Here is a 19,320-nt window from a genome sequence, read left to right as displayed (position 1 = left end):
ATGTTTGCCCAACAGTATGGTACCTGAAAAGATGGTACTCATCATTAGCCAGGATAATCCTGAATGGAAACATTCAACTCATCAAATTTAGGTGGTAAACTTCTTCACTACCAGTAAAAAAAAAAAAAAAAAAAAAGGATACTAAGCATGAAGACCAGGTTTGGATACCAGGTTTGGGTATAGTTGGCAGATTAGGCCATGGGGTGGGAAAAGTTTCTGATTGTCTATCATAATAGTCACACACAAAATATAATCTGTATGTCATCTTGCTATGATGCTTTGGGAATAATTGATATAGAAAATAAGAGATGGCCAAGCACAGTGACTCACGCTTGTAATCCCGGCCCTTTGGGAAGCCAAGATGGGAGGATCACTTGAAGACAGGAGTTCAAGATCACCTGGGCAACACAGCAAGATCCCATCCCTACAAAAAACTTTTTAAAAAATTCCTTGGGTGTGGTGGCATGTGCCTGTAATTCCAGCTATTAAGGGGGTTGAGGCAGGAGGATCACTTGAGCCCAGGAGTTGGAGGCTGCTATGATCGTGCCATTGGACTCCAGCTTGGGTAACAGGGCAAGACCCTGTCTCTAAAGAAAAAAATAAAAATAAAAAGGAGAAAAAAAATAGTCCATTAAAAGGTGCAACAAATGATACAGACAACTAGTGACTGGTAATAATAATAATAATCAGAACAGTGCAACAACATTTAAGTGGAAAAGGAAAAATGAAATTATCTACACATCCAGTTTTCTGTGTTCTAATGCAGTAAAGAGGCTATCTGCTCCTTGATGTTCTTCTTAATAACCACATTCATTTCAGGACCCAACCATATCCAACACCAGGAAGCAGTAAGGACGAACAAACCAGAGAAGACACAAATTCAGAACGTAACAGCTCTACAGACTAGAACTGTGTTGTCCAATAAGGTAGTCACATGTGGCTATTTAACTAAAATTTTGTTTCTCAGTTGCACTAGCTGTATTTCAAGCTCTGCAGCTGTGGCTAATGGCTATTGTATTAGACAGTGCATATACAGAACATTTCCATCATTTTCCATGGAACAAAGCTGGACTACAAAGTGCATATTCCTATTGTTAAGATGGACCCAATGAAAAATTCAGTCAAAGCCAGTAATTTTATTCACTGAGCATAATTAGAGATACCCAGGGTTATCTGGTTATTTTATTGAATGTGTCCTAGAGACAACTGATGATCCACAGAAAGTTTGGACATCCTTATCAGCACAGGATTTTTTTTCTCAGTCTTCCTCCAATACCCACCTTTGCCCTCCCCACCACTGTGGGTAGGGATAGAAAGAAAAATGGTAGGGGGTCAGAAACTCCCTGATTAAGTCTCTTTTATCCAAGAAGCTACATAAATTGCCAAAAATAAATAGGTTTTTAGAAGTATCTTCTTTCCTCCCCTTTCTCTTCCTTTTTAAAAAAATACTAAAAGGCAACGGAACAAAAACAACAACAGGAGACAGGAAGAGGTATTCAAGAAAATTATTAAGAAGAGGACAGGGCGTGGTGGCTCACGTCTGTAATCCCAGCACTTTGGGAGGCCGAGGTGGGAGGATCACAAGGTCAGGAGTTTGAGACCAGCCTGTCCAATAATGGCGAAACCCCATCTCTACTAAAAATACAAAAAAAATTAGCTGGGCATGGTGGCGGGTGCCTGTAATCCCAGCTACTCGGGAGGCTGAGGCAGGAGAATTGCTTGAACCTGGGAGGCAGAAGTTGCAGTGAGCTCACATTGCGCCACTGCACTCCAGCCTGGGCAACAGAGCAAGACTCCATCTCGAAAAGAAAAGAAAATTATTAAGAATAAAATGGATGGTTATCTTAAGTTACTGTCCAAGACATGCAAGGAAAAGTACCACAAATCAAGAATGTTTCCAAAAATACCCCATGGGAACAATTCAACAAATCCACATTAATTTTAAAAGTTACCAACTTTTCAGAGGCAAAATGATTTGCCGCTAAAAATTTAAAGTCCTGAGTTTTCATCCACAGCAACACACTCTGGTTCAACGATCTAATTCACAGTGAAATAAAAGAATCACATTAGGTCACCTTCCAGTCATAGCATCATTTGAATTCTGAGGTCATTTGGTTCTCAGACAGGAGCCAGGTCTGATAGTAAATAAAAGTCAACTACAGTAGTAAGATTCTACTTATTATTCTACTTATTATTCTACTTTCCTGTGTACAGTCTCATAAAAATGAAGTAATATGCTTTTGGATTTAATGTAGACAGTTTCAATTATATTTAAGAAAAGCAAAGAAAGATTCATTCAAGAACCAGGAAAAAGAAAACCAGGAGTCCTCAGACACTGAATTCCATTTAACACTCTTCACTTTATCATTGCTTAAATACTTGCTTTCTACTTTGTGATGCTACCGCTGCATCACAGAAGAAAATTTGATATCTCAGTGACAGAATAATTTAAGTGCAAGCTAAAATTTAATCAGCACATAAAAGCAAGAAAACTCATAACCCATCTGTTCAAGAACAGCTTATATATTTTGGGGAAGGGAAAGCAAGACTTAGGATGCTGGAAAACATAAAACAAAGGCCTTAAAGCCCCTTTTTCAAAAATGCCTGATGTTGCTGTCTCTGGCTGATAATTACAGCCCTGGGAGGGCAGCTGTGAGACAATGCTGACGATGATGCAGTACACAGGCCCTCAAGAAGCTGGCAAGCTGCTGCTACCTTTCATACCGTGAAAGAACAACACAAGGGTCAGACTTCCCTTTTCTGTACCCTGTGCGTTTCAACTGCCATACACGCATTCAGTGACAAAGTTATCATCAGAAGTTATACAACCTCATGATCTGCTCCCTGCTCCCTAGCTTCACCCTCCACATTCGCCCTCAATGTTTGCTGTGCCCCTCTTTACTCTCGGCATTTTAGTAGGCATTTTAGTATAGAAAGAGAAGTGACATTTTGACCCTTTGCCTAGAAAAGGTTGCACTCTTGAGTCACTTTAACTCATCCCTTTAAAGCAGAAACTCACTTCATTAAAGTAAGCAAAAATTATCTGAGGCACCTAAGGAAGGTGGGGAGATGTTCGTTTAAACCTTGATAACTCAGTATTTTCTCCTCTTGATGAGGACAGAGTGACTGGTCACTGTTGAAGTGAGCATGGGAAAAATTAAAGATCTCTAGGCCAAGAAAGTAGTTTAAGTCAAAAAAGGCAACTGATCTGAAATATACCAAATCTACAAAAACTGTTTCCCATTTCATGCATATACAGCCCTACAGAGGGTATAAACACTACCAGCAAACCGTGCTAGGAGGTCACAAGCACTCCCCGGAGCATGCACAAGCAGCACAGTTTATAAAACGTTCTATAGGCAGTGTGGGAGACAAGGGCTGGATCTGGCTCCGACCAAAGGATGGAGCTAATGCATACCTTTCGGTCTTCTGGAATTTCCATTCTTTTGCTGTTCATCTTCCTCATTAATGGTGAATAAACCAAGGGGAATTGGCCTTGCATTGGTCTTCTTCAGTCTCTCGTGTCGGAGAGCTGTAGCTGATCCAGGCATACCGCTGCTACTTGTTTTTTGTTTTTTTTTTTTTTAATTATTATTATATTAAAAATATATGCTTATGTAATTGCAGCTCCCAGGAAGCTGCTAGTTCCTAAGCTTCCTGTTCATTTGAGCACTTGTAATAGATCCCCTATGGGTAAACAGTTTGCAAACAGCTGACAGATAGTACCAGCCACTTGGCAACTGAGGCCCTGCAGTTCTCCTCACCTAGCAGCAGTTTCCCCACCTCCCCTACCAGCCCCCTCCCACTGACTCCCCGACAGGCACATGCGCTGGTGATTGCTCAGGCGCATGCATGCACACACGCGCGCGCGCGCGCGCGCGCGCACACACACACACACACACACACACACTTTCCAGAAAAGCCCTACTAAAGACACGCAGGGTCTGATGCCTCCCACCACTGCCTAACCTGTTCAATCAGCTTCTTCCTGCTGCAGCACCTTTTCCCAGTCTTCTTCCTGCTACCGCACAGTAAAATATTCAGCCCACAGCAGAGAGGGAAAATATGATACGCTGCTGTTAACAGTTGCCCTGACAACCCTGACATATCCTAATCAAGGAGGGCGGAGAGTGGCTCCATCTCCCCAGCTGAGAAGCCGCAGCTTGCAGGATGCTGGGTTCTGGGAACTCACCAGCAGAGGGTTACTGCGTGAGGCCGCTGGGCAGCTCCCTCTTCCTCTCAGCGGCAGAGCAGCAGGATGGGAGGAGAAAGAGTTTTGCTTGCAGGATGGGAGGAGAAAGCAGCAGTAGACTCCTCAGTATGGAGAGAGAGGCCTGAGGAAGAAAGGCTTTTTCTTCTTTTCTGGGCCAGGTTGTCTATCCTAACAATATTTGCAAGCCCCTGGATGAATGAAGGCATGGCTGGTACCCACAGAGCAGCTCCCTTTACTTTCCTGACATTCTTAACACCCCAGAGCATGTATAAAAACAGGGTTGGCAGCACCGGTCACGAGGGCCACGTCCCCGAAACCCTCCGGTGAAGACAGGCAAGGGAAGAATTATGCTGGCTCCCACCAGAGATCACAATGTGGAGTGTCTCCTCTGCAACTCAAGTTTCAAGGACAGAACCTATACTTGGGAATTCTCCAAAGGAGAAAAACCTGCCTCTATTACACCCAGCACACTCCCTACCCTCAGTCCCCACCGCTCTGGGCAGTCACTACCAGCGGTGCTGAGCGATGCTCAACACTTGACCCAATTTTAGTTCTTTCTGGATCGTTTTCTTCAAAGCACAGAATCATGTGATTATTGTTTTCTCCTGAAATAAGCTATCTCACTTTAAGACTCTTCACTTCTAGACTGCTTAAAATGTATGCTGCCTCCAAAAAAAATTTACAATAAATGACATTAAAACACGCCAACTCCCAAATTAAGAAAAAAAATTTTTTGCTTTTGCGTTTTAATAAAAATCAAGTCTGCTTAGCAAGTCAAAAGCAATCCTCCCACTCCCAAATTACTCCCTTACTTTTTCTCAGTACTTAAACCTACTTATCTAAGAGAGGACCCAAGGGAGTCTAAGGCAAGTAAAATATCCCCTCTAAATCTCTTGTGTGAAACAGTAACTTTGGATAAATCACTTAACTCTCTCGGTGCCTCCATTTTCTCTGTAAAATTGGGGTGATGACTATCATTTACCTTATGGGATTAGGGTGAGGATTAAATGAGTGTGGTGCCAGCAACTTGAAGTGCTTAATAAATACCAACTATTATTATACTTTATAATAGTTTGCTGTAGCTAGTCTATTTTTTGCTTTGTAATTATTTTCAAGGTGTTTCCAGTTCAACTATCAATGCTATCAGGAAGTACTTCTTTGTATCTACTCTTACTGTCCAGCATGGTGCTGGGGGATGCACTAAATGGCAAGCAAACACATGCTGAAAAAAATAAATGAATCTTCAGAACTTTTTCCCTCCACAGGCTGGTGGATTTAATTAAGTTCACATGTATTTATTAGATCTCTGGCGTGAAGAAATGCAGGAAATTTCAGTCTTAGAGTTTATTTTAAATTGTGTCAATCTGTGCAGTGGGTCTTTGGAATAAAAGAGAATGGAGTTTTGGAGCTGAATGGGCCTGAGAAAACAAGGGAGTTAGCATCATTTTACATGCGAGGAAGCCAAATCTCATGAAGTGAATGAAATTTCTTTCCTAGGTCAAATGTTAGTTGGCGCCAAGTCTACAATTAAAATTTAGACCACCTTCCTCCTAGTCCAGTGCTTCTCCTGATGACAAATGCTTGACCCAGATGTTTTTGAATCCTAGATCTCTCTCCAACTTACGTGGAGATGGAAGGAAAGGGAGGAGGCATGCCTCCAATATTCAAGATCTTATTAAGAAATAAAAAAAGAATAACAATTGTAAATGTAACATACTTCCATAATTTTCTATATTTATAAACTTTTATTCTTGAATGAGACATTTGTTATTTCCTATTATTTTTCTTTAATCAGATGATCAATAAACATAGGTGTAATATACATCAATATCATACTATTTGTGAAATGAAAATATTTTCAAATCCATATTAACTTCTTTCCTCTACTTCAAGAGAATCAGGTCAGTATGTACAATAGCAAAAGCATAACAAAACAAAAAAGCAAAAGAATAACAAAAAAACCCACATATAAATTAAGCATACTTGAAACTACCTTTTGGTAAAGAAAATGAAAATCTATGTCTTAAGCAAATGACTAATTTCATTTAGAAATGTTTGTCACCCAAATACAGCTTACACTTTCCAAATAAAGCTAGCTGCTGCTCTGATAACTAACAGATCATTTCCAGCGAGTCAAGATGCTCCTATTCTTCTGCTGTCTTGTAAATCCTGACTCCAACATCAACTAGCTGCATCACTGTCACAAAAAAGCAACCACCACAAGATCAAATAATAACAATAAAGGATTTTCTTCCTCCCCTTATAAAGGACACATTTTTCACTTAAGACTAAATTCATTTGAGATTAGTTTCTTAAATTTTCACACCCAAACTTTAATGGATATAGGGTTAGCTCTTGGGGAATTCCAGGAATACTGTGGCTTGGCCCCTGTAGGGATGTGAGTACCATCTTCTCCCAATTCCCTTTTACGTTCTGATCCAAAACAAAGGCAAATACGGAAAGGGTTATGGTGAGACCTTAAATTTAAATATCCGCCAAAGTAAAATAAACACTACTCTGAATTCCTGAACTCTTTCGAGATGGAGTCTAGCTGTTGCCAGGCTGGAGGGCAGTGGCACAATCTCGGCTCACTGCAACCTCCGCCTCCTGGGTTCAAGTGATTCTCCTGCCTCAGCCTCCTGAGTAGCTGTGATTACAGGCATCCACCACCAAGCCCGGCTAATTTTTTTTTGTATTTTTAGTAGAGATGGGGTTTCACTATGTTGGCCAGGCTGGTCTTTGACTCCTGACCTCAGGTGATCCACCTACCTCGGCCTCTCAAAGTGCTGGGATTATAGGTATGAGCCACCTCGCCCAGCCCCCTGAACTCTTCTCCAGCACTAAGGAGCATTTTCAATTAGATGTGGTACAAGCATCCTTGCACGTCACATGCAGATATAGAGGCTTTTAAATCAGTCCCCATGGGAAATGGGCATGCAGCCCTCCAATAGTCAGTCGGGTTTTGCAATTACTTTGTTTAAATCATGAAAGTGATAAATGTTGTATTAATAGAGACTTTGTACAAATTTGAGAGAAATGAGACACTGCCTTGTGCAACAGGGTTGATTTTACAACTAGATTGGCTTTACATTGCGTAAAAATATTCTGTGTTATAATTTTAAAATGTATTCACATGTATGGGTAAAAACACTACCACTCAGCTACTATAATTAAAACAGTCCCACAGGCCCCTGAGCAACTGCAGGCCCCACCCACTTAGTCCACAATAAATTTATGTCTCTTTGTCCTCCTACCCTGGCTGGTTGGCATCTCTGGCCTATGTCCAACCTGTGAGTTGGATGAATATGAAACAGAGTCAAACTTGCTGATCGTTGGGGAAGTAAGCTCATGAGTTGGGCCTAGCTGTCACAACGTTATATAAAAGACTAACATGTAGTCACATGCATACACATACACACACATAGAGTCAGCTTTCTGTTCACATTTATGCTTCCTAGACTCCTGTGACCATAAAGTTGGAAAACAGCACACTCCATGAATGAATCCAAGAAATCTGCTTAACCAGTGAGAAACAAATCTAAAATTTCCCTTTCTAAAAGCCCAGTGAGCTTTACGAAAACATTATTGAAAGAAAAAAGAGCCTAATTTGTACTATTCAAGGGCTAGAGCTGAAAACAGAAAGTATTACTGCGGATTGAATGGTCTGTCACCAGTAAATTACAAGTTCCACATATGTATAAGTTATTTACTTTTCATCAGGGTCCAGAAGTTCCAAAATTCTTTTCCACATTTCTACATTCGAGGAGATGGTTAATTCTTCAAAACTCCCGGACTTCAGTAATCTTTTAAGTATTTAATGCATCTCCCCAAGATAAACTGCAATTTATTTCTAGCAGGAGTTTTAACAATATTTTTACGCAACTTAAAACCTATGCATGATTTTGAAAATGACAAAGCCAACACAGGTTGACATGGAATCAAACAACCACTAAGGAACAAAGGTTCCCATTTGTTTCTTTGCCACTCTATTCTTAAAGGGCAGCCTCAGAGTTTCCTAGAATTACGCCACTTACTGATGGCTTTTGTGACGATAAAGGCACAACATTCTGCCATCTTGCAGCATCATGCATAGCGTCAAAGAGGCTGGATAAAGAAATACTGCACAAAGAAGTATCAGCCCTTTGAAAGGAAAAGGCAGATTTGCTTTGATCTTTATTTGACCACTTTTTGTTAACAGGCATATAAGAAAAACAGTAAATACTGCCCTAGTAGTGGTGATGCCATCAGCCAGAAGTACCAGGTCTCTGTGGTGCCTTTTATAACATTTCTATAAATCTTCACTGCAAAACACTTCATGGCGCCTACAGAGTCCATTTTCCCACATCTGCTCTATCATAAACAAATTTCAAACTCTAGGGATTCATTTATACAGATGTGAGGTGTGGATACTAAGCTTTAAAACCCTTTCCTAAACGTTAGGTGTGAAATGCCACATTAAACCTTAACCCAGTAGCACATATTAGAGTGCCTCTCAGCCCTCGTATTCATTACTCTCATTGATACTACTTCATTAATGTGCACCACATGAACTTCTGAATTACTTGACAAAAGTTAAATGTGCAAAGATGTCCTCTCCTCTCACAATAATTAGGCTAAGAAATCCAGTTTTATAGATTCCAAATGAGGCAAAGAAATCAATCTCTGAGTTCAACAGAAGATTCATACAGATGCCTGGACTCTGTTTCTGTAAGTTACCTAATTCACTGAGGGTCTGTGAGCAGTTTAATTTAGTGTTTAGTTTTATTGTTGAGCCACACCATTAGAAAGATAAGAAAATGAAACTATGGTTCCTTGACTTGCTTTGCTTTAGGAGTAGTAAAATCATGTAAAAGATGCCAGATGGGGTGCTTTGAGGCATGCCATCAGAGGGGATAGAGAGCCAAAAGGCATAATGTTTTCACCAAACAGAGGCAGTGGGGAGCCATTGAAGGGTATTGACAGCTAAATGTGTGATCCAGACAGGCCAGGATGAACTTGCAGTGAGAAAGAGAGACGGGACAGAGACTAGTTATGTAACTACTTTGTCCAAGTGGAGAAAAGGGATCAAATGGTGGCCATAGGGATAGACATAAAAACAGGAATATGAGAATCAATCATGTTTGTGTTTTTTAACAGACCCCCCTCTAGCAGTGTGAAAAACTTATCCATAGGCTTGAACGTGAATACCAACCTCCTGCAATAGTCCAGCTGAAAGATGGAGAAGTGAGCAATGGAAAGAAAGGTAGTTAATGTTTTTATTAAAGATTAATATGACAACAAGTGCTTTATATCAATAGATAAAAGAAAGCTAAGAGATGGATAGACTAAGGTCCAAAATGATCTCAAAGAATGAAATAAGGAGCTATACTTAGACAGGATACAGCCTATTCAGTTTATTCCTACTGAATAAGCTATATTCTTATTAATTCAGTAGGAATAAACAGGAACATCTCTTTTTATATTTAAAAAAGTTCAACTGGACAGGTATAAAATGAAGACCTACCCAAGCTGCACCAGAAGCAAGGACAGCACTTGGACAACAAGCTCACTAAACATTATCAGCGCACTGAGGAAGTAAAAACCCTAACAGTGTCACAGTGGAATCGGCAGACACCAGCATGCCTAATAGAAGACAAGCGTTCTCTGTTTTCTGGTCCTCATATCACATGGTACTCGCAAGATATTTGAAATAGGATGATAAATGAGAACACATTCAGAAGAGAGTGACCTAGGACTTATCATAAATATTCTAGGCCATAACATAGGAGACATAACACAGGAGAAAATAAGACAAAGACAAGACTCCAGAGGAATAAAATAACAGAATTAAAGGTTAACATATGGAAGAATTTACACTTTTAGTGGAAGTGTAAATTTAGTTCTGGAAGAGAAAACTGATAACAGTGACTGGAAGTTACCAGAATGTAAAAAGTTATGTTTCTTGACATTGAAGATAGCTGTGCGTAAACACTGATCTGGGATGATGATGTTGAATTAATGCACTGTTCACAGTTGGAATTTTTTCTTTTTTATCTCTAGAGCTTCTTCTGATCCTGAGACTCCATGACTTGATGCAAATGAAAAGTCAAGTTATATAGCCAAGAGAGAATACTCAGGCAGAGGGAAAAAGCAAGGCTGAGATAAAGCCCTTTCCTTTGCTGTACCTGTGCATTTACTTACTCATATGGCTTCACTTTGTAAGCAACTCTGCGTTTCATTATTTTACTTATTCAACTGATGGCCCAGAGGATTTAGCCTTAAATGCTAAATCACAGAAACAACTGAACTTCACCAGGTGTTTGGGTTAGAAGAGGGCCACACTGGCCGGGCGCAGTGGCTCACACCTGTAATCCCAGCACTTTGGGAGGCCGAGGCAGGCGAATCACGAGGTCAGGAGATCGAGACCATCCTGGCTAACATGGTGAAAGCTCGTCTCTACTAAAAATATATTTTAAAAAATTAGCTGGGCGTGGTGGTAGGCGCCTGTAGTCCCAGCTACTTGGGAGACTGAGGCAGGAGAATGGCGTGAACCCAGGAGGCGGAGCTTGCAGTGCGCCGAGATTGCGTCACTGCACTCCAGGCTGGGTGACAGTGCAAGACTCCGTCTCAATAAAAAAAAAAAAAAAAAAGAAGAGGGCTACACTACTCTGATCTCTGCACCTGCAGCTTCCAGACTTCCCACATTCTCTCACCCACAATGTAATGAAAACCTACTGATACACACGCCTGTAATCCCAGCACTTTGGGAGGCCAAGGCGGGTGCATCACCTGAGGTCGGGAGTTCAGGACCAGCCTGACCAACATGGAGAACCCCCATCTCTACTAAAAATACAAAATTAGCGGGGCATGGTGGCGCATGCCTGTAATCTCAGCTATTCGGGAGGCTGAGGCAGGAGAATCGCTTGAACCCAGGAGGCGGAGGTTGCAGTGAGCCGAGATCACGCCATTGCCCTCCAGCATGGGCAACAAGAGCCAAACTCCGTCTAAAACGACAACAACAAAAACCTACTGATAAAGATGAACAAGAGAGTTTTCCCCTCAATGAGCCAATTTGTTATAGGTGGATCCCTATAGCTATGTGACTTGAGAGATGAAATCTATAAGTTTGTGAACGAAGAACGATACTAAAGAACAGCAAACCAATTCAGTGTATGACTTTATGGGCATTTTAAGGATAGTGATACACCAAGTCTTTAGGACAGCAAAGCATTGGACAGGTGAAGAACATTCATTTCAGAATGTTTTAAGACTTTTCCTCAGTCCCATCTGTGTTAGTCTGCTTTGTGTTCCTATAAATACCTGAGACTGGATAATTTATAAAGAAAAATTTTAATTTGGCTCACAGTTCTACAGACTGTACAAGGAGCACAGTGCTGGTACTTGCTTCTGTTGAGGGCTCAGGACGCTTACAGAAGGAGAAAGGGGAACAGGTGTGTCACATGGCAAGAGAGGGAACAAGAGAGATGTCAGGCTCTTTTAAACAACCAGCTCTCACATGAGAACTCACTCATTACCATGAGAAGAGTACCAAGCCATTCATAAAATTAGCTCCCATGACCCAAATATATCCCACTAGGTCCACCTCCAACATTGGATGTCATATTTCAACATGAAACCATATCTAAACTGTATCACCGACCTTTGCTACTTTGCCACTCTTTCCATTTCTTTCTCCTAAAACCTGCTGAAATTAAAAGACATCCATTTTTTTTACTGCAAGTTTAATATCCTGTTTTTACCTTAAAAAATCAGAAAAGATTAATTTTTAAATTTTATATCTTAAATAATTAAAATGATTTGTACGATTCCAGGTAAAAACTGTTAATTTTCTTCCTGAGTGTCAGTGTATCAGTGAGGGTTCTTCCAGGGAAATAGAACCAACAGTATTTTTGGCTATTTCTCTGGAGAGAAATATATTGTATATAAAGACTTATTTTAAGGAATAATGGCTGCTGCCACTGTGGAGGCTGACAAGTGTGAAATGTGTGCAGCAGGCTGGCAGGCTCGAAACTCAAGCAGGATTTCCATGTCACAGCTTTAAGGCAGACTTCCTCCTCCTCCTTCTTTCCCAGGTCTTCACCTGATTGGGTTTGGCCCACCCGTAGCCAGGATAATCCCCTTCACTTAAAGTCAACTGATTATAAATGTTAATCATAGTTACAAAATACCTTCCCAGCAACATCTGATGTTTGGGTACCAGAGCTGAGCCCAGGTGACACTTAAAATTACCTATCAGTCAGTGACCTCAGACAGATTAAGATATTACATTCCCACATTCAAGTCAACATGCTGCGAATAAAAGCATGCATTCAAAAGTCAAAGGTTTATGTATCAATGATCACAATCTTCATTGAATAGGATGGCTACTATTTACTCAGATAATTTTCCAATACCGTAACGCTCTATTAATATAATGTTCCTACAGTTGGGGTCAGGATATCTTAGACTTATTAAATCCCTCTTTATTTTCACTAATGATCACCCTTTGAGAATCAAGTACTGGTGAGCTTAAAAGCGTTATCAAATAAACCCTTTTAATGAGAACTAAGCAGTCTGTTCATCTGAACATTAAATGATTCAGAAAGTACAGATATATAGATTACAAAAAAAATCCTTCTCTATTATAATGAAGTAACCCCACTTTCTCAATCAGTAGAAACTAAAGTATATAGATACGTACATGGGGGATGGAGAGAGGTTTGGATAAAATGCTTTTCATGAGAAAAGTGTATGAAGGTTTGAGGCACTAAACTTTATTTTTTGGTTTATTTATTAACTGAAACCATCTGATACAGTTTGGATGTTTGTGTCCTCCAAATCTCATGTTGAAATGTAACCCCCGATGTTGGAGGTGGGGCCTGGTGGGAGATGACTGGATCATGAAGGTGCATCTTTCATGAACGGTTTAGCGCCATCCCCGTGGTGATGAGTAAGTTCTCCCTCAGTTAGTTTACATAAGGTCTGGTTGTTTAAAAGTCTGGGACCTTCCCTTACCCCACTCTCTTGCCATGTGAACGTGCCTGCTCCCGCTTCACCTTCCACAATGATTGTAGGCTTCCTGGGACCCTCAGCAGAAGCCGAGCAGATGTCAGTGCCATGCTTGTACAGCCTGCAAATCCCTGAGCCAATTAAAGCTTTTTAAATTGCCTAGCCTCAGGTGTTTAAGTTACACAAAAAAGGCCCAACACACCAATACTGACGAAAGAAAAAAAATTACATACAATTCTCCAGCATAGTTCTGAAACCAACCTAGAGGAAGGAAGCACCTAAAAGAAATGCCAAATTACATAATTGTGGTAAGTTAGAGGCTTGGTACATTTTCCTTCAGTGAATGTCACACTGAGAATTGTCAGTAACCAACCAGAACACCAAAAGCCTTTAAGCTAAATTGTAAAGATATAAGTACATTTAGGATTGAGTAACAAGCTTAGAAGCTCTTAAAATTTGTAACTGCTCAGCAAAAATATTCCTAATGCATCAATAATTTTTTTAAAAAACATAAAGTATTAATTTCCAAGAAGTAGATGTTACTAGCAATCCAGTAAGGTTTTTTTTGTTTTGTTTTTTTGGACAAATACATCTTCTCTTAGGCTTGACTGACCTAGAGTCATCAAGATTTTAGGGGGCTCTATATGAAAATATTAACATCTCAAAAAGATTAACAGGTTGGTAAGCACTCAGGAGACACCTACTTCATCTCTCAAACCCTTTCCCTTTTCATATCCATAACCTAAACCCATGGATGGCAGCTTAGGAAGGATTATAATGACAAAGGAGCCTTTTGGCAAACTTCCTAAAACACCCCAAATGACCATTTTGCCTTTTTCATAAGGTGTAATGGCTATACTCCAGACACCTGCAATGTTGTAGTAAAAAAATCAAAATCATAATAAAAAATCTCTCCTTTCTCTTAAATTTTTTGCTGGAAATACTTCTAGCTGGCTCCTGTTTCCACAGGCATGAAGACACTTGCCCCTAAGTTCCTGAAATAAGCAGTAGCCATGTCCCTTTACTGCCCAGAGCCAGACTTTATCCAGCGCACTGGAAAAAGACCATGTTTACAACAAAAAGAGGGAGCTTTGTATAACAAAAGCTGTTTTGAAAATAACTGCAAATCTGCAAAGTGTTGAATGAACATGTTTCCAGATAGGGACATCTGTAATAGAAAGCAACACTGTGCTATGTAAGAAAAAATCAGCTTTGCACATTGTACAAGGGGTTCAGAATGCCCAATTCACAGGTGTCTGAACTCCATATCCAGAGTCCTAATTCTGAACCTTCTGCCCTTTCCTTCTGGCATTTCAAACATAGGCCTTCTCTCCTCCAAAGCCTTGTTTTTTTTTTTTTTTGAGACAGAGTCTCGCTCTGTCGCCCAGGCTGGAGTGCAGTGGCCGGATCTCAGCTCACGGCAAGCTCCGCCTCCCGGGTTCCCGCCATTTTCCTGCCTCAGCCTCCCGAGTAGCTGGGACTACAGGCGCCCGCCACCTCGCCTGGCTAGTTTTTTGTATTTTTTAGTAGAGACGGGGTTTCACCGTGTTCGCCAGGATGGTCTCGATCTCCTGACCACGTGATCCGCCCGTCTCGGCCTCCCAAAGTGCTGGGATTACTGGCTTGAGCCACCGCACCCGGCCCTCCAAAGCCTTCTTGAAGACTTACTTGCTACTGTGGGTGTCATTAATGAGTCCTGCAACACTCTCACAATGACATGTGGGTCTCATCACATATATGGTTTAGATTTGTGTTGCACAGTTGGTTGATGATTGGAACTCTTTTTCTTCTTTTTTTTTTTTTTTTTTTTTTTTAACTTTGATGCTGTTCTCAACGAGCAGCAGATAGATGTTGGACCTGATCAGTTTGTAAATAAGTTGAAGAAATGACATTCTCAAATCTGTCCATTTTAGACACCGCTGGGATACCGAGGATTGAATCTGAAATGCCAACCTAGGGCTCTTCCCTGTGAGGCTTCACTGGAGTATAAGATTATGGGGTTTTTCTATCCAAAGTCATTTGAGTCTCACAGGTCTTCTAGACTAAAAATAGCTTCCCACTTCTCAATTTATTTCCATACTTTCTTTCGACTGTTGAGACATCTCTTCTATTTATACTCTATCTGGGCCTTATACAGTCACTGCACAAAGCATATGGATGTAACTTTTTATATACACAGGGAGGGCATCTTCACCAGGATATTGGGATGGGTTTATTCCTAGTGTTAAGTAAATCCGTACAAAACTTATTTCAATAATAATTCAGTTTTATTTTTACTGAATAACACGTTTTAATATTTCAAAGATGGCATCGGGAACACTTGTTTAATCAATTTCCACAGTGGCTACTGGACATAAAAAGACAATTTGGGGGTTATTGTTGGGAGAATCTCAACCCAGGACCCATCTGAGGAAGTGAAGTATTTTCAGATTTACGAAGTTATGAAATTAAATAATTTTTATTTTTATTTGTTTTTTTGAGAGGGAGTTTCACTTTTGTTGCCCAGGCTGGAGCGCAATGGCACGATCTCGGCTCACCGCACCCTCTGCCTCCCGGGTTCAAGCGATTCTCCTTTCTCAGCCTTCCAAGTAGCTGGGACTACAGGCATGCGCCACCACACCCGGCTAATTTTGTATTTTTAGTAGAGATGGGAGTTTCTCCACGTTGGTCAGGCTAGTCTCGAACTCCCAACCTCAGGTGATCCGTCCGCCTCGGCCTCCCGAAGTGCTGCGATTACAGGTGTGAACCACCAGGCCTGGCCGAAATTTTTTAAAAGATATAAAAATCTAAATTCCAAATTGAACAAGATATCATTTTCTTAGCGAGAAATGTGCCTCACATACATGCCCACACACCACACCCAGGATACACCTTGTAAATGGTCTTCTGCAACTTAAGAAATTTCTTCTAAAATTTGTGACTTTAATAAGACAACTCACTGATATTTTCTATTTCATGTATGTACTTTGCTTGAAGAAACCCAAACTGCCTCCTGCTTCTCATGAACATCTTGTGGAAGGCAAGTTGTATGTTTCCTCTATTTTCCTGGTAGAGAAGCGTAGTCAATGTGGTGCTAGTGCCTTGTTTACAGTCAGAATGGGTGTTAGGAAGTCCATCTCTGTATGGCGTAAAGCAACATACCTCTGTGGCAATATTTTAGCAAAGGACTTAAAATTTAGAACTATGGGCCAGGCGCGGTGGCTCATGCCTGTAATCCCAGCACTTTGAGAAGCCGGGGCAGGAGGATCGCTTGAGCCCAAGAGTTCGAAACCAGCCTGAGCAATATAGCAAAATCCAGTCTCTACAAAAAGAGAGAGAAAAAAAAAATTAGCTGGTGCCTGGCATAGTGGCGTGTACCTGTAGTCCCAGCTACCTCAGGGGGCTGAGATGGGAGGGTCGTTGGAGCCCAGATGTCAAAGATGCAGTGAGCCATGACGGTGTCTCTGCCCTCTAGCCTGGGTGATAGAGTCACCAGAGCAAAACTCTGTCTCAAAAACAAAAAAATTAGAACTATGATATAGCCATTAAAAAAACGCTTTTGGATTCCATAAAAATAAGCCAAGGCCAGACACAGTGACTCAAATCTGTAATCCTAGCAATTTGGGAGGCCAAGGTGGGTGGATCACCCGAGGTCAAGAATTCAGGACCAACTTGAGCAACATGGTGAAACCCCACCTCTACTAAAAATACAAAAATTAGCTGGGCATGGTGGCGGATGCCTGTAATTCCATCTACTCAGGAGGCTGAGGCAGGAGAATCACTTGAACCTGGAAGGCGGAGGTTGCAGTGAGCCGAGATTGCACCATTGCACTCCAGCCTGGGCGACAAGAGTGAAACTCCGTCTCAAAAAAAAAAAAAAAAAAAAAAAAAAAGCCAGGAAGGGCTTTTACGGGTGTTTAGCATGATCACATAACAATCTAAGGGTCTCACAGGCCACTGTACAGCAATCTCCTGGAACATTTGACAGGCAAAAACTATCATCCAAAGTGCTTTAATGATGCCTTTGATCCCAGCGCCAAGCCTATGACTATGTGATCACACAGCTACAATGAGGTCTGAATCATCATTACATTCTGATGCCTTCATTACGGAGAGCCTACTGTGATAAATAAAAAATGGCTTAAGGAAGAAACTTAGTATGCCAGGGTATGCCCATCGTTTCACAGTAATGCAATACTAATCTTCAGAATTATGACAAGAATTATAACAAACACTTGGTGCTTATGCTGTGTCAAGTACTGCTCTAAGAACTTCAGTATTAACTCATTTAATCCCTGTAACGGTATTACCAATATCCCATTTTAAAAAGGAAGACACTGAGGAAGAGAATGCTTACATGACATGCCCAAGATCCCACAGGTACCAAGTGGTGGAGCTGAGATTGGAACCCAGGCAGCCGGACTCCAGAGACCTTGCACAAAATAGTAGGTTACAATTACCCCTAAATAATTAGTGTTAGTTTTGAGCTTCAAACCTCACAGTCTCACACATGCTCAGTTTCTGAATAATCTTAAAGAGAAATCAAAGATACTCTTTTTTAGGGATCAGTCCCATCCAACATCCCCCACTGATCTTTTCATTTTGGCCTTGGACTTCACAGTTAGAAACACACTAGCTGCAAAGAGGAGAAAATGAAAGGAAATCATACTGCCAAAGGTAAGCCCTCCCAGAACAAGCTTCAAATCACAAAAGATGGCACAAAACCTCAGGAGCAGGCATGAACGCAACTCAGAAGTGCCTGTAAGCTGGGTGTGGTGGCTCATGCCTATAATTTCAGCACTTTTGGAGGCTGAGGCAGGAGGATTGCTTGTGTCCAGGAGTTTGAAACCTGCCTGGGCAACATAGAGAAAACTCATCTCTTCAAAAAATAAAATTAGCCAGGCATGGTGGCATGCACCCATAGTCTCAGGTACTCAGGAGGCTGATGTAGGAGAATTGCTTGAGACCAGGAAGTGAAGGATGTAGTGAGTCATGACTGCGCCACTGCATTCCAACTTGGGCGATAGAGCAAGGCCCTGTCTCAAAAACAAAAACCAGAGGTGTCTGTACACATTTCAGTGTGTAGAGCCAGAGATGATAATTTTAGGTGATAATCAAAGCACAAGTTGAATAATCCTGCTAAGAAAAAAATGCACAGTAAAAACCGCAGAGGTTACCAGCTGGGCCTTGGGCACAGCAGCATGCGGTGAGAAAGAAGAGAGGTGAAAGAAAGAAAGATTAGCCTGAAGGGTATTAGCATCTGGTCACACGGAAGGGAGAAGGTCGTACTTGGGTCAACTATTTATAGATAGAAGAAACAAGTGCCAGTCTCCAGAGCCAGGGACCTGGTGATTAGAGGTCAGGAGTCACTAGAAAGATCTCCGGGAAAAATGTATAATTTTCTACGAAATACTTAAATATCTACCCCAATTTAACCTTTCCTGGTTTTAAGGGGCAGGATGGAGAGGAAGGCAGTGTGAGAGCTAAGCAAAGTCGAAAAAAAGAAAGTTGAATGGTCTTTTGTCTCACTGCACACATTCATACAGAAATGTGCATACATGTGGACACTGAGTATATGTGTGCATATTTAGCTATTCAATTGTATTCATACCTGTATTCACATCTGTATTTCCTTCAAAAAAAGTCCTGGGGCAAAAATAAGAGATAACTTGAGTAAACTCACTAGATTTAGGGCAATTGCCATTATGATTTTCCATGTGGTTTCCATAAGCAAGGTGCGCACACTTGACACCACCCACCACAACGGTCAAATGGAAGGAATATAATAGGAAATGGTTCTGAATCAGTAGTTCTCAGCACTGATTGCACACCAGACCATCTGGGGAGTTTTTAAAACACTGCCACCTGACTCTCATCCTGCAAGATCCTCAGATAATTACCTTGGATGCCACCTGGGCATCCTGATATTTAAATGGTCCCCAGGCGATTTTAAATCACTGCCAAGATTGAGAGCCAATGATGTGAATCAGTGATACTCCAGCACATGGGCCCAATGATCATTTCAACAACATAACCTTAGGGTCAAGGAGTGACCCATATTTAAATGAATCCACCAGGCCTGTGGTGAAGGCTGTCACTGAACTACTTTGGAGCATGAATGGAAACCAATCCAGCTGGAA

General features: G+C 41.1%; 1 protein-coding gene across 4 annotated transcripts in view; it reads right to left on the bottom strand.

The window, feature by feature from the left end:
* MAP7 (microtubule associated protein 7) overlaps positions 1 to 19,320 on the bottom strand; it is a 218,707-nt gene that overhangs the window by 188,786 nt on the left and 10,601 nt on the right. For 2 of the 4 annotated variants that reach the window (XM_033235357.1, XM_033235360.1), the window contains exon 1: positions 3,419 to 4,947. The exons of the other annotated variants lie outside the window; for them this stretch is intronic. In XM_033235357.1, coding sequence (XP_033091248.1) covers positions 3,419 to 3,551 — 133 coding nt within the window. In that variant the 5' untranslated portion in view covers positions 3,552 to 4,947. Of the gene's footprint in view, positions 1 to 3,418; positions 4,948 to 19,320 lie in introns of those variants that run through there. 4 annotated transcript variants of the gene reach the window in all.

The sequence above is a fragment of the Trachypithecus francoisi genome, unplaced genomic scaffold (assembly GCF_009764315.1).
Source record: "Trachypithecus francoisi isolate TF-2019V2 unplaced genomic scaffold, Tfra_2.0 Lachesis_group15, whole genome shotgun sequence".
NCBI lineage: Eukaryota > Metazoa > Chordata > Mammalia > Primates > Cercopithecidae > Trachypithecus > Trachypithecus francoisi.
This window is presented reverse-complemented; position numbering and strand designations above follow the sequence as displayed.